This window comes from Pestalotiopsis fici, assembly GCF_000516985.1.
Source record: "Pestalotiopsis fici W106-1 unplaced genomic scaffold PFICI_Scf_16, whole genome shotgun sequence".
NCBI lineage: Eukaryota > Fungi > Ascomycota > Sordariomycetes > Amphisphaeriales > Sporocadaceae > Pestalotiopsis > Pestalotiopsis fici.
Genome location: NW_006917106.1, coordinates 30,224 through 44,668, shown reverse-complemented (window position 1 = coordinate 44,668; position 14,445 = coordinate 30,224). Strand labels below are relative to the sequence as shown.

At 51.0% G+C, this 14,445-nt stretch overlaps 6 protein-coding genes across 6 annotated transcripts; 2 read left to right on the top strand and 4 right to left on the bottom strand.

The window, feature by feature from the left end:
- Positions 1-1,045: 1,045 nt before the first annotated feature.
- Positions 1,046-2,351, top strand: PFICI_15183 (uncharacterized protein; the record flags this gene model as incomplete). The annotated part of the gene is made up of 2 exons (XM_007843764.1): positions 1,046-1,685; positions 1,759-2,351. 2 exons carry the CDS (start codon positions 1,046-1,048, stop codon positions 2,349-2,351), a joined length of 1,233 nt encoding a protein of 410 aa, XP_007841955.1.
- A 1,006-nt stretch (positions 2,352-3,357) lies between these two features.
- Positions 3,358-5,098, bottom strand: PFICI_15182 (Endo-1,6-beta-D-glucanase; the record flags this gene model as incomplete). Its single annotated transcript, XM_007843763.1, has 4 exons — positions 3,358-3,617; positions 3,750-4,029; positions 4,125-4,442; positions 4,508-5,098. 4 exons carry the CDS (start codon positions 5,096-5,098, stop codon positions 3,358-3,360), a joined length of 1,449 nt encoding a protein of 482 aa, XP_007841954.1.
- A 2,133-nt stretch (positions 5,099-7,231) lies between these two features.
- PFICI_15181 (uncharacterized protein) lies at positions 7,232-7,807 on the top strand (the record flags this gene model as incomplete). Its single annotated transcript, XM_007843762.1, has 3 exons — positions 7,232-7,414; positions 7,502-7,572; positions 7,639-7,807. The coding sequence occupies 3 exons, from the start codon at positions 7,232-7,234 to the stop codon at positions 7,805-7,807; spliced, it is 423 nt and encodes a 140-aa protein (XP_007841953.1).
- Positions 7,808-8,268: 461 nt separating this feature from the next.
- Positions 8,269-9,228, bottom strand: PFICI_15180 (uncharacterized protein; the record flags this gene model as incomplete). Its single annotated transcript, XM_007843761.1, has 1 exon — positions 8,269-9,228. One exon carries the CDS (start codon positions 9,226-9,228, stop codon positions 8,269-8,271), a length of 960 nt encoding a protein of 319 aa, XP_007841952.1.
- An 829-nt stretch (positions 9,229-10,057) lies between these two features.
- On the bottom strand, positions 10,058-12,010 carry PFICI_15179 (uncharacterized protein; the record flags this gene model as incomplete). The annotated part of the gene is made up of 3 exons (XM_007843760.1): positions 10,058-10,802; positions 10,870-11,490; positions 11,571-12,010. The coding sequence occupies 3 exons, from the start codon at positions 12,008-12,010 to the stop codon at positions 10,058-10,060; spliced, it is 1,806 nt and encodes a 601-aa protein (XP_007841951.1).
- Positions 12,011-13,263: 1,253 nt separating this feature from the next.
- On the bottom strand, positions 13,264-14,076 carry PFICI_15178 (uncharacterized protein; the record flags this gene model as incomplete). The annotated part of the gene is made up of 1 exon (XM_007843759.1): positions 13,264-14,076. The coding sequence occupies one exon, from the start codon at positions 14,074-14,076 to the stop codon at positions 13,264-13,266; it is 813 nt and encodes a 270-aa protein (XP_007841950.1).
- Positions 14,077-14,445: the final 369 nt, after the last annotated feature.

Genomic DNA, 14,445 nt, shown 5'->3' with positions numbered 1-14,445 from the left:
GGGTTTCTCTCTAACGTTTGCAGGTGCCCAGTTGGTGGTTTTCGACTTTCGTGCAAACTTGAAGCGCGAAAGGGCACATTGCTACCTTGATTATTCCATTGGCATAATCGAGGAAAGAGGAAGAATTATTAGTAGCTGGAACTTTTTTATTTCTTTTTTGTTCTTGTCTCCGACCCTCCATCTCCCATTCAGATTTCCCCAGGCACAAACACGAAGGGCCTAGGTGTTTTCCTCTCCCCCCATCACGCCTTCGACAACTCGATAGTTTCTGGTCGATAACGCAACTGCCCGTCGGTCAGCAGTTTTCTCTTGTTTTTTCTTCCCTTTTCCTAACCACTTTCTCTGTTTCTTAGGTGCACCCTTCGCATCAGTCCTGGGCATTTCCATTCCAATCTCCATCAAAAGGCGCCACGCAACAGCAGAGCATCTTCATTCCGCGCCACAAAGAGCTCCTTCTGGTAAGTCATCCTGCCCAAGCTTTTTTCCTTTCTCGTTTCTTTTTTATTCCTCCTCGTTCTTCCCCTACGCCTTTCCCTCCAGTGATTTCATCTGTCACCTTCTGGTCGGTCCTCACCGAAGCAAAGCCCCGTGACGTGGCATCCGTTGCTGTGTGGTGTTGCGGGTTCTTTTGTCTGGGATCATCTCCTCCATCCTCCCGAGGCGACTTCCAGGGTGACAACTATCACTGGCTGGCTCTGTTATCTTCTGCACTGGCTATTTTGTCTTTGCGTTTGGTCTCTATCATTTTCCCCCATTGCAAACTCTTGTTCCTACCCCTCGGCCCGCCTGCGCCCACGCTTCTAACATCAAAGAAGCTCCGTGGATCAGCATCTTCCTCGTCTCGAGGCACTCTGTCGTTCAGGAACAACCCCTCAGTTGTCAGATCATTTGATTGCATCAAGACTGTCACTCTTCCCTTTTTTCCCTTCTCTTCCCTTTTCTATAATGTCCTTCTGCTCCTCCTATCGTGCGAGCTGTACATTCTCCCGATCTCAGTCTAGGACTAATCCGACATGCGTTAGAATCAAGACGCATCCATCACATCATGTCCGACCTCACTCCGACCCAGGGCGGCATTGCTGCTGCTGAGACTACTGAGCCGATTTCTCGCGTTCTTACCCCTGTCAACGAGCGCGATGAAACCATGACTGATGGCTCTGAGACCTTCAATAAGGATGCCGACCTGCTTTTCAAGCTTAAGTCCAACGCAGGCTATGTTGACTACAAGGTCAACAAGTTCAATGTCGCAGCCGCCTCCGATGCTTTTGGACGCGTCATCTTTGGCGAGAACGACGGTTCCGATGTCATCGAGTTGTCAGATGACCCGGCAGCATTCGCTGTCATTATGAACATTGTTCATTACCGCTTTATTCTTGTCAAAAAGGAACCCTCCATTGAGGAGCTGTTTCAGATTTGTATCTTGCTCAACAAGTATGACTGTACCCACTTGATTCAGCCTTGGGCCGACAATTGGGCTGCTGTTCTGTCCAGCTTTGCAGAGGGAAAGACTGCCGCTGCAGCCAATTTCAAGGCACTCTGGGTCGCCTGGGTTTTGGGTTGTGTGGCCCCATTCCGCCAGATGGCGGACTCGCTCATCGTTACCAGTAAGGTCGACAAAGATGGCGACCTTGTTCACATTAGCGGTGCCAAGGTTCAGGACCTAGTCTTGCCGCAGGGTCTCTTTGGTATGCTACCTGTTTCCTGTTCATCCCTTTCTTCTGTGTTCAGGATGGATACTAATTCGAGACTGCGGGACAGATGGAATCGTTGATGTCCGTGGCAAGACTGTAGCTGCGCTTCTCAGTGCGATTCGAAAGCCCATGGACCATCTCACCCAGGTCAACCGCCTGGACAATGACGCCAGCTTCTGCAAGGTCGGTTCAGAGGCGTCCCTGTGCGAGATGATGTTACTCGCTTCTGCAACTCGAATCTTGGTCCCTGCCGGTCTGTACCCTGTTCCCAGCGCTAGCAAATTCACAAATAGCGTCGGCGATATCAAGGACGCCGTTACTAGCATCCGATACGAAGCTTGGGTCGGAAAGACCTTTGCACCTCACAAGGCCCACACGGGCTGCAACCTTGGCTTGATGGACTCTATGAGAACCATCCTGGAGGACATGCCGAGTCCTGTCCAGCAAACCCACCTCGCCTACCTAGCTAAGCAGGCCAGACTCACTGCAGTCGACAACGGCGACACTCTGCAGGGTTACAGTGGCCTGGCAGAGAATGATGGCGAATCAGAGCTCGAGGATCAAACCAAGGTTGTCGACAATGGAGCTTCCACCACCACAGTCAGCGGTCCGTGTGAAGATGCCAAGGCTTTTGACGAGGTTGATGAGAAGGATGATTAGATGTCAAGAGCAAGACTTGCGAGGGCGTGTCCGGATTAGTGTCAACTGACTGGAGGATACGAAAGATGGTCTCACCATGAGAGTGCATTCGCCGAGAGCATGGGGCGAAGCTGTCATGTTGATAATAGTGGTAGTTGATGCCCTTTCTGAACATGTTGTCCATACCTCAACATCACTGTTGAGAATTTATGTAAAGGGTAACGGGTCCATAGATGCATGGTAGGCATAAAATGTCTGTGTCACGACCTGTATTTTTGTGGGTGCTTCCAATGTCATGCCGCTAGAATTGTGGCATCAGCTGCTTGCTGTGAGATCTTTTGCCAGTCCTATAAAGGAAATCTTGGTAATTTTCTTTTCCCAATGAGTCTGGGTTCATGTGGTCTTCCATGTCGCCTTGAGGGATCTGATGGCGAAGAGTGTATGTAACTGATCTCATTTGTCGCTCGAGGTCCTCATGCAAGTCGCCTTTGGGCTTGACTGCATGAGGTCTGATCTAAAGAGATATGTGGCTTAATCTTGCGTCTCATGGAAGTGATTTTGAGGCTGTACCTAGCCCCGCTGATCGATATTCCCATGGTTAGGTATGCAACAGGTTGTACATGCCTGGTCGTGATTTTTGGCGAGTTTTCCAGTCATGACATTGGCTGAGAGCGGTGATTATCCGGTTGAGGATAGAGAGGAAGTAACGCATGGTCAAATTTTCCTTTGAGAGGCGTGGTCACTTGAAGGTTTTATTGATCTCGCATAGCCACAAGAGGGAGAAGCAGGTCCTCTTGTCCTGTGGGTGCTTGAATCATCGGGCAAGTATGTAGCACGCGATGACATTTCGTGCAAAGGCAATCCACTAATAGTACGTGGTTCCTAGCACGAAAAAAATGGCATAGCAATACAAGAGTACCGCGGAGGAAGTCGAAGCGGCCATGGATGAGGCCAGGGTTGTGGTACTGTTACATGTATTTGTATGATATACTAATAGCTATGATTTGGCGGGTGTCAGTCTGGTAGCTTACGGTAAGATCCAGGTAACAACACTATTGGCATACACGTTGCCGCTCCATTCCTGGCCGCTCGTGGTGTCTACAGTCACATAGACGTCGTTGCCGAAAGTGTTCTCGATGACAACGGTTCTTGTCCCATCGGGATTAAGCGATGCGACGGACTGGATGCCGGAGCCACCGTCGTAGGTGTAGCTGCCGGTGCCGTTGAGGATGAGAGCTCCCTGGGGAATGAACTTGGAGTACTGGGCCATCATGTAATAATCGATCTCTGGTGAGTCAGAATTGTGTTAGCCTCATTTTCTTTTTGTCCATTGATCGTATAGAAACCTGTAGGTGAGCGAGGAGGGTGCAGCCCGAGGAAGAAGGAAACAACAAGACACCAAAAGATTCTAGTACTTACGAAACTCGTAGGTGTTGGTATCTGTGTTGACGACCACCAGACCTCGGCAGCTGTCACACCCTCCCGAGGTGAGATGAGGTCCATCGTTCTGGTCGGTAGCCAGTGTCCAGGCCAGTGATCCCTGGGCCCAATTCTGCAATGGTCCAATCGTGAAGCCGGAAGCGGCCACCCAGGTGGTGTACTCGGATGAGGTCCAACATTCAGTCATGAACTGCTTGGCACTTGGATTGGCATTGTGGAAATCGGTCAAGACAGACCATTGATTATCGGTGGCGTAGCACTAGGGGATGAGTGTAAGTTTGTGCACGATATTATTATCATCATCATCATCATCATCATCATGTCTGCAGGTATTATACATGACAGTCAACTTACATGCCAGGCAACAGTGTCGACGTAGTCGGACGCCATGTCAATGACTGTCTGGGGGTAACTGGGAACATCGGTGTTGTGGTCATAGGCCCATATCTCAGTGCTCAGACCAGCAGCCTTCAAAGCTGGTCCGACATTGTCTTGGATGAGAGAGCCGGATTCGTCAGCATAAACGTACATGGTTGGATACGTGGCTTGGCTGTTAAGAGGCTCATTCTGAATGGTGATGGCATCGACATGTGCTCCCTTGGTTGCGAATGCTTGGACATACTTGACAAAGTACTGAGCGTAGGAGTCGACGTAGGAGTGGTTCAAGTTATTCTGACTCTGTTGTAAGCAGGTGACAGATGGCGGCAATCAAGGAAGAAAAAAAAAATATCTCTCACATTGACAGTGGAGCCTGTCAGGTTCCGGTCAAGCTGCATCCAAGCAGGCGGCGCCCAGACAGAGCCAAGAAGCTTTGAGTTGGCGTTGAGAGCCTGCATTTCGGCCAGCAATTCAGCCATGGCTGTCCCACGGTCGCCCAGCGAAAAGTTGGCCAAGCTCGTGTCCACCAGGCCACCAGCGTCATCGTATGTATATGCTGGATCTGCAGAGAGATCCGAGGCGCCAATACTATGACGCAGCAGGGTGAAGTCGGCACCCGCCGAGGTCATGAGCTCGGAGAGGAGCTGACTGCGCAAATCTGCCGGGAGCGAGTTGATGACGGCAACGGTGGCATCCGTCACAGCAGCTCCAAAGCCCGTGACAGGTTGCTTGTGACCAGAGGTGGTGTCGTCAATGCTGAGGTTCCACGTCGATGAGTTGCCCGGCGTCCCGGCCCCGGAAACGGGGGCTTCCCACGAGCTGACATTGTATTTTCTGTCCGAAGACGAAATGTAAGCGGTGGCAGTATCAGTTGTAGCGCCGGCCTGGAGAACAGAGCTGCAGGCAGCCTGGCTGCTACCGGCCAGGAGTACAAGGAGAGTGAGCTGCATCCTAGAAGACAAGACTCGCCGGTAGTGATGGCGTACCTGGTAGGCGAATTGTTGCTACCCGCGCAATAGAAATACGAAGGAACAAGAGTCTGTCTGTCTGTCTGTCTGGCTGTCTGGCTGTCTGGAGCGCACGACGATGCTGCTCTTATTTCTATCCAGCCCCGTCCTGGGCCCCCCCGACTACTGCTGCTGGGAAGAGGGGAGGAGAATAAGAAATCATATCAACACGCTCGTGCGCAAGAGGTAGTGGCCTCGATCCTCATCAACTAACCTACCTAGTCTAGACTCGACTCGTTAGCATGAGAGGAGCGTCAGAAACAAGTGCGATTTTCCTTGCCCTAAGCTGCGAAGACAAGGGGGAGGAGAAGGTCCAGAGAGCGCGAAAGAGAGAGAAAATATAACATAGGCGGCAGGTATACGTACTACAATCAATCAGTCCAGAGCGCGGTCGCTTGCCAGAACCAAAGCGAGATCATCCCCAGACAAGCCAGATCAGATCGGGATTCAGTCGGGACCGGAGGCGTGCTGAGCTTTTCTACAATGGGTCTGGCCTGCACAGCAAACAGCATTCAAACCCCTGGAGGTTTACATGGTGTTGCAATAAACTTTGGCACAGAAAATTGCCGCTTACGGGCAGCCAAGTGATGTCAGTCAGTGCGCCCGGACTCCAGACTCTTGGGAAGAGGAGCACACTAAAACAAGTAGATCAGCATTTGTTGGAAATAGAGGACATCTGAGTATTCCGTAGCTGTCTATCTTTGCCAGCTCGATCCTAGCTCTACCCCTTACTATATAGTACTAGCATAGTCTATACCCCATGTAGCAGCAAAGCCTTGAATGCAGATGCTAAATATAGCCCGTCTAGGACCATTCAAGACTGGCTCCCGCCGCGTCTATACTTACAGGTCAGTTTGCTTGTTTCGGCGACAAATTTCTAGCTAAGTAAGCCCTTGTTGCATATCCGTCGGCAGCTCGGTCGTTTGGACTCGCAGAACATGGGCCCAGTCACAAGAGAGAGAAAACGCCGCGTGGGATACAAAGCATGTCAAGACATGGTGTCGTTTACACAGTACATTGCTCATACAAAGGTAGAATACAATCAGAAGACAATGGTGAAAGAAATTGACCAGTACAAATTGCAATTTGGTCAATCCGAGCATCACGTTGTTCGTTACACAAATTTCGCCAGCTTTCGTGTGTTGCTAAATGCTGCACAAATGTCGTATTATGGCATATGCTTCACGTTACACCGGGAGAAGATCAAGACCTCGCACATATCCCTCGTTCCAAGACTGCACGGCTCAATGAACGCTCTGTATCAAGTTCAAGTACTGATTCCGATTAGATTTTGTTCATGGGCTTCCATGGAGGCGGGCAGATTTATAATTCGGCTCCGTGGCTAATCGTGGATGGACGTAGTGGTCAAGATTACACGACACGAGAATCAACAATGAGAATCATAAACAAGTATATATTGACATGGCTCCTTTCTACACGATTCCAACATTCATCCGCCCATTGCACGGCTTCCTTGCTACGAGTTGGCATTTGACATCCGGTCCATAACTGCAAGTCGCCTCTGTGAAACTTCTTATTGTAACGAGAAATACGCCCATCATACAAAGGGCACTTGTCGGGAGAACAATCAAGTCGGCCACAGCAGGGCTGCTCAAAGACGACACCACTCCAATAAATCCAATGTCCACTAGCCAAAAAAGCATTTTGATTCTTTTAATGGGCAGCTGCAGTTAGTTATGCATTCAGGATGGGTTTAATCTTCAAAAGCCTTGTCACAAAACAAGGGTGGGCGAAGCGATACGATCCGTCGCCATCTGCATGAGAATTGCAGTTCTAACAATGATTCTTTGGTATCTTGGCCGACTGGCTGCCTATGGCCGACCACCGACGTCTTCGTCAATAGATAGGCGAAGAATATGTAGTCAAGATAAAATCTTGCCAGTTGCAAATCTCTGATCGTTTATATCATGTGAGTGATACGCCACTATCGTTGAGAAGCAGTGGCAGGTATCTGAAAACCTTCGAAGTGATAGTGGTTATTGTGTCGACAACAGGCAAGGTTCAGTTGGGCTCAAGTGCATTCACCACCAGTCTACTAACAACAACAACCAAGTCATGACTACCAAGTCCAAGTCAAAGAGAGGCAAACATTCTCGTCCCCTTTCTCAGAAACCCGCCGCTGTTAAACTTCGCGAACTTCGCAAAAACCGTAGCGCACAGGAGCGTCTGATTGAAAAGATAAACAGCCAACGCCGGAGCGCAGTGCGTCGAGCCCGGGCCATCATTGAAAATACTGCTGTGAGTCTCAGTCTTGATCCTGTCTAGGGTAGAAGATGGACGCCGAGGTTTGTACGTGGACAGAGAGACTAATCTTGAGTCCTGAAGTGGTCCATTCTCGAGGAGGCCGAGCAGAGAGCCGTTCGAGACGCCATTGAAGCCAAGCTCCGTCATACCTAGTGAGTATTGCGAACCGTATCTGATTGATTACCCTTACTTCGAGCTAACACTTGATAACTTACTAGTGACGCTGCTGCTGTCACCGGCAATGATAATCTCGTCACTGCCGAGGAGGTTGACAAGTCCATCACCAAGACATTTGAGGAGCACGCAAAGTTCTTCGTCTTTGGGGGCGAAGACGAGCCACTGCCTTTTGAGCTATTCGAGGCTCGGAAATGTGCATCGAATAATTGACACGGTCTGGACTTTCTATGTGATACCGATATGAAGGATGCAAAATGCAAAGCCCCTAGATCGGAAAAGATGGATGACACGCAGACACTGCTTAGTCCTTCTCCCCAGGAGAAAGGCCTCGATTCCAAAAAGTGCAACAATGGGCAGGCCCTATACATTCAATCCACCACACTGGTTGGAACAACTGGGCCGCGGGTGCAAGCGATATGGGACAATTCAGCCTTGGTGACTCGGACCTTTTTGCGGCAGAGTGAAGACAAAGACGATGGAGAAGGAAATGGCGGCTTACCTCATTGGCAGCCTTTTGGACGGACACCTACACTCCCCAGATCATTCACATGATGTTTGCAGAAGATTGTAATCACAAGAAAGCGGCATATTTGTTGGAACTGGGAGGTCAAAATCAAAGACAATCAATTGGTTGTGAATGAAGCAAATATCACTGTCCTGTGCCATCAAGGTCAGAGCTTATCTGTATAACACTCCTCAATCATGACGGGAGTCAGTCCAAAAGGCAAGGGGCATGCTAGACCCTTGAAAAATGCTGGACTGAGGCTATATCTCGCAAAATCCGAGTCGCCGATGCGTTCGCGCCGATTCTTCCTGGCTGTAGCCGCCGCAATGCCAAGAACACTGACAGATCGAGAGGGCATCGCTTGCCAGATACTGTAATAGATGAACTCCAACCCTGCCCAGAATTCGCCGCCATGGTGGTCGCGAGTAGTAGAGCCGCTCTGGTATCCAAAGATGTGGAGATAGGCGTGCATCATTTCATGAGCCAAGACGACGAGGAGATAGTCTGAATTGAACGGCTTGCCGTCGCGGTTCTGGCACCAGATACGGAGGGTGTTGCTGGTGGTATCAAACTGGCCAACGTCTGCGCCAGTCAGCGGAGCCAGCAGCGGCTCGATGCTGACAAGAGGAGCACTTGCGGGTATCCATGGGGTTTCCAACTCTGCCCAGTCCTGATCCACAAGCTCTTGACCACCCCGCTGCTTCCGACCTCTAGAAGTCTCTACCGGAGACGTGAAGAGACCGTTGAAGAAGACCATGTCCAGCCCGGCCATGAAACTGTATAGAGCCTTCCGCATTGCTTCGTCGGACGACATGGTCTCCATATCAAATGAGCGACTCTGATTATACATTTTGCAGAACCGGTCGAAGTCGCTGGCATCCTGATTCGCGGGGGCGGCCAGCGAGTACATCTTCATGAAGGCAATGGCGAATTCCTGATCAAAATGATACTGGAACAGTAACTCGTCGGGCACATCATCGTCAATATGTTGCTCCTCGGGCGATGGACATGCCCACCACGGCGTACTACTGAGCGCCGTCCCGCTCCAGCGTTCCCGGTAGTGGTTCGCACGGTCTCTGAGTGACCTGATAATGGTCTGACGATAGTCTTGCTTCGAGAAGGACATGGCAGTTGATATGTCGGACGAGGCTATATGGCAGCAGTAGCTCTGGAGGATCTCGTCTTGTTGTGGCTCTTGATCTGAATATGGCAAAAAGCGCTGTCGCCTTTCTTTTTCATCAAAGATGATTTGAAGATGAAATATGGTGCGAGATATTCTTGGTACTTTTGAGTTGCGCATCGACAAACATTAAATAGATAATGGCCATGTCTAATCTTTGGTGACATTTATTCATTGCTGTAGAAAGATGCTCGAGGAACAAAAGCAGCACACAACAAAGACACAGAAGGAAGAAGTGAAGAGCCATTACGTTCGTCTTCTTCTTCTTCTTCTTCTTCTTCTCCACCTCCTCCTTCTTTTCTCTTTCTTGGCCTTGTAGCTGGAACGAAGATGGTGCAGGGAACAAGGAAGCCCATGGCGGCCGGGCCTTGTGTAAAAGGCTTCTTGTTTGCAGGTCCGTAGCGTCATATTCCCATCTCCCTTTGTCCATGTGTCCAAGTCCAACAATATATTGTTATTGGCTGATCTTGGTGTCATGGTTTCCATGGGCGCAAGAGCCGGACCGCCTGTGCAAGTACGGCAGGTCGATAGGAGTGGGCGGGTACATGATTCAAATGTCAGCCCAGTGTATCAGCCAATTTCGGTGATTAGGTAAGTAAATATATAATTATACTATAATCATCATCAGTCAATCATAAGGCGCTAAACATCAACAATTCGCAATACCCCAGTAACGCAGCGGCGTTCTTCATGGGTAGGCAGTACACATCTCTGCTTGCGACGTGCATGCTCACACCACCGCCGAGTATATCCCATGCTTCTCGCCCCGTGACCTTCACCTTTCCCGAACCCCGGCCGTAGCAACCGCGTCTTCTTCGTCTTCTTCTTGCTCGTCCACCTCCTCAACTTCCCAATCTTTCCAGCTCGTGCCCCTAACCCAGCTGACGCCCTTTCTCCAATTGCCTTCCCGAATCGCCCCGACATCCTTTTCGTAGACGGCACCGGTGATGGCTAGTGCCAGGACAAAGACCCAGAGGTCGCCACCCTGCATGGCTTTCCACCATCTTCGCTTGACGCCAACCTTCCAGAGGCTGTCAATGCTTGTGCGGGCACTGTAGAGAAAGACGCCACGGCCTTCCTTGCGCTCGACGAACCCCCACAGACCGGCCAAGAAGCCGCCAAAGAAGAAGCGCTGCGTCGGGAGAAACGTGCGGGGCAGCCAGGTCTGGAAGAGGCATATGCTGGCCCACGCTGTCGAGATGGCCCCCGTGACGAATCCGGAAAGGCGGAGGGTACGTGCCAGCAGTTTGGTCAAGACGGTCAACGGGGCGTGGTAGAGGGCCTTGTAGCGAGGCAGCATCAGCAACGAATAAAAGACGAGGAAGAAGCGGCCCATTCGTGGGAACGAGCGCAGCCAGAATGACACATAGGTTCGCATGCATGAGGGGTCGCTCGGATGCAGCGTCGCACAGCTAAGGGACGTTATGAGCGGGTGCGCTCTCGACGTGAGTGGTGCAATTGTTGACAATGAGGCCGGCAGTGTTTCCTGATTTGGAAACAAGGTCGGGCTGATATAGGGTCTGGTGGCAGATACTCCTGTGTTAGCAGGCAAGGCGTGGATAAGAAAGGATATCACATTATACGTACGGCCAGTTGAGCCTCGCCATCTGGGCGAGGCTATCAGCAACGTCCCATGGACTCGGCCACTTGACGCCGCCAGGCAGATCCCTCGGCGCGCTGTGCAGATATTCCGAAGTGCCCTTCCAGATAAAGTCAATGTAGGGGACGGGAGCGCAGTCACGGTCGAACACAGTGGCATGCAGAAGCTGGCCAAAGGCAAAGGGCTGCAACATCCAGCTCCCGAACCACCACGGCCTTTCCCGTTTGGTTGCGCCCTTGCCGCCCAACTTGGCTTTCCAGCCCCAAATGGCACCGTCGTCTTCTAGGAGATTCCAACCGAATTCGAGTGCTCGGAACAGGGTGTATATGGCGATCGAAACGCGGAGCTGCTCGGCTGGATAAATGCCCAGGGCAAGACCGGCTAGACTGGCACCAACTGCAGGTGCGTATGGCGATGTCAACGTCTGTGTTGTCCGCGGGTTGCGGTTGCGGAACGGCTCGGACGTTGGGGCCAGTAGTTGGGCGCGTAAGCGGCTGAGGAAACGAAACAGCAGCCGGTACAGGAGTAGTATGGTAGAAAGAGACAGCGAAAGGCGCAACGTGGGTGACTTGTGAAACGGCTCGTTCTTCGTCTTTTGTGCCGACATTCTGGAGGAAACGGGTCAGCTTCCAACAACGACAAACAGATCAATCCTGTCTTCCCGGGATTCAAGAGAGGGGACTCGTACTCTTTCTGGCCCTTGAGCCTTGCCATGATGGTATTGTAGAGCTTCATTCCCAGGCCCGTGGCGACAAAGAGGCGCAGGGCATGTCGTATAGCCCTGGCATTGTAGGTGTCAGCTCCTCCGGTGGAGGGTGAGGATGAGGAAGAAGACGAGGAACCCAAGACGACTGCTGATTTGCTGCTCTTGCCTTTGCCTCGACTACTGTCATCGCTGGGGCCGTTCATGTATTTTTCCACGGCGCTGACTGTTGGCACTCTCTTCCGCAACAGCCTGGAGCGCGAAAGGACATATTTATGGAGGGATTCGTATTCGCGGGCAGAGATGGTGTATCGGAGGGCGTTGCGCATGACCGGATCGGCGACCGAGGATGGGTTCTTGGCTTTCGACGCTGCTCGGGGTCGCGCCGATGACGACGACGGGCCGGGTCCGGACGCGTCGGCCATGTTGAGTAGTGGAGGAAAAGAGGGAAAGAGTGGGAGAGCAGGTACTCAAGCAGTGACTAGCCGGATCGACAATGGATGGCAATGTATTTGCTCCCTGCTTGCATGTGTGTCTGTTTGCCAGTCCTGTCTGCTCCGTTTGCAGTGCTTTTGCTACTACCCGATAGCTCGTGAAATGCGTCGTGGGCATTTGCCAGCTGTGACAGGGACAGTTGCACGCAGCATCGACGTGCCGGAAGACGTTTGATCAAGCGTAGATTGAAGACTTGCTGCGAGGCGGCGCGGCGAGGAGAAGGGATGGAATGAACGAGTAAGGAAATAATGGACGACGAATATGAATGGGTGTGTCCATGCTCCTCATCCTTGGACCCAGGCGATTGACGACGAGAATTTTAGTTTCTTGTTGTTTTTGCTTCAAGGGCCAAGGGTTGATCTGGTCTGCATTGAAAGCCGTAATCTTACTTTTTGGTAGAAGCCGAGGCGAAAATTGCATGTGAGTCAATCAGCTCCAAATGCTTCCCTCGGCAGCTCCCCTACGTTTAGCTAATAGTGGACGGGCATCAACAGTGCGGGCACCGACGTCAGGGATGCCCCAAAGTTTAGTACACTCGGGGGTCCTCAATGGCAGATGGGCTGATGGCAAGCCTGGAAAGCCTGGGGGAAGCTGTCAGCTAAGGTATAGTACATTAAGGTATACGCACTAGAGGCTGGAAGCTGGGGACGACAGCACAGACTTTACGGATTAGTGCTGCTCTCCATTTTTGGGCCGGTGCCACGTAGGGGGGGAGACATTTCTACCTTCAGCTCCAGATTTCACGTAACACGTTGTTCATGCATTGGTGTGAATACGTAGGTATGACCTTGCATTCGAGCCCTGTTTGTACCTACCTGGCTTACATACCCCGAAGTGCGGGGATATTCCTGATGCGGCGGTTCAAGCGTTGGCGAAGAATAAATCCTAGCTGTTCAATTCCTGCACCTTTTTCTTCCAGCCTTATCATTAATCAAGTCATATTGTTTGGAAGACCATATATCTTTACAGTCTCTGGTGGGATAATAATACCTACCTAAACTTAAGGTCGTAACCCTACTAACCTAGGTAGTTGCTACGGGTAAAGAGGTATATTACGAAAGAATTGATTACGTTTGCAATACATGGTAGAAAATATTATACTTTTATCTCTCGTGAATATATATATATATATATATATATATATATATCTGTCTACCTACCTACCATAGTACAAGCCTCTCCTCTATATCACTCTAGTTGCAACACCTGGATCAAGCCAGCGTACATTGGCAGAGATGCCCTCGGTTTCCAATATCCTCTGTAGTGCAGCTTTATCTTCAGTAAAATGATCCCAACATTCAAAATGCAGCGGAATCATTACGTCAGCTCCCATGTCGCGATGTAACTGTGCCGCTTGTCTCCCGTCCATGGTTATCAAGAGTGGCTCCTTCATTCCTGGCACCGCTGCTGCTGCCGCCCCAATGTTCAAGAGTGCAACCGAGACATGAAATCGACCCCTGATGCCGGCAAGTTCCTCGATATAGACTGTGTCGCCCGAGAAATAAATGGCATTGGGCCGGCCATCCGTCATTCCCAAGTTCGCCGTCGACAGCACAAACCCCGTACATTCACCACCGGGAAGATGCCGGCAAGGCGTCCCGGTGATTTCGAACGTCTTGCCCGCCCGTTCCACTCTGACCGTCTCCCAGGGCTTGAGCCCCCGAACGCCGGGCCGCGGTGCCAGCTTCCGGGCGCCATCGGTAGTTGTGAATACAATCCGTCCATCCAGCAATCTACGGCCCACCTCGTCTAGGTTGTCCGGATGGTCCTCATGGCTGAGTAGGACTACATCAATGGGCGGCAGTGCTGACAGGCCTAGAGCTGGAGTGTAGTGACTCGTGAGGAATACTCCGGGTACCACCTCCCATGACGTCCCGTCTGGCGAGAAATAAGGATCCGTCAAAAAGGTTACCCCTTCAATTTCGATGATTGCTGTGGCAGTCCCAATGTAGGTGACAACCACGGAGGTGTGCTTTGAAGGTAATGATGAATTCATGGCAAGAATAATGATTCGTATGATGTGAGTAACGATTGCAGTATCATACAAACGATCACGTAGCTGAGTAGCTAGCCGTCTTTTATTCATTTCTCTGGCCGTGAATGCCTTTCCTGGTGCTGCTATCGCCGAGGTCAGACGGCCTTTTTTTTTTTTTTTTTTGGCTGACGCCACCCATGTATATACCTTCTGCTATTCCGAAGAAGAGAAAGCAAAGAAGGGGTTTCCATGAGAGCTGAAACGACTTGCACAAAAGACCCCCCCGAAAAAACAGTTTCAAAGAGTCTGTAAGTGATTAACCCGAACGCGTCTAACTGGTGACGTCGCGGCCCATTACGGGCAACAGTGAAACGTATACCTCCAACTTAC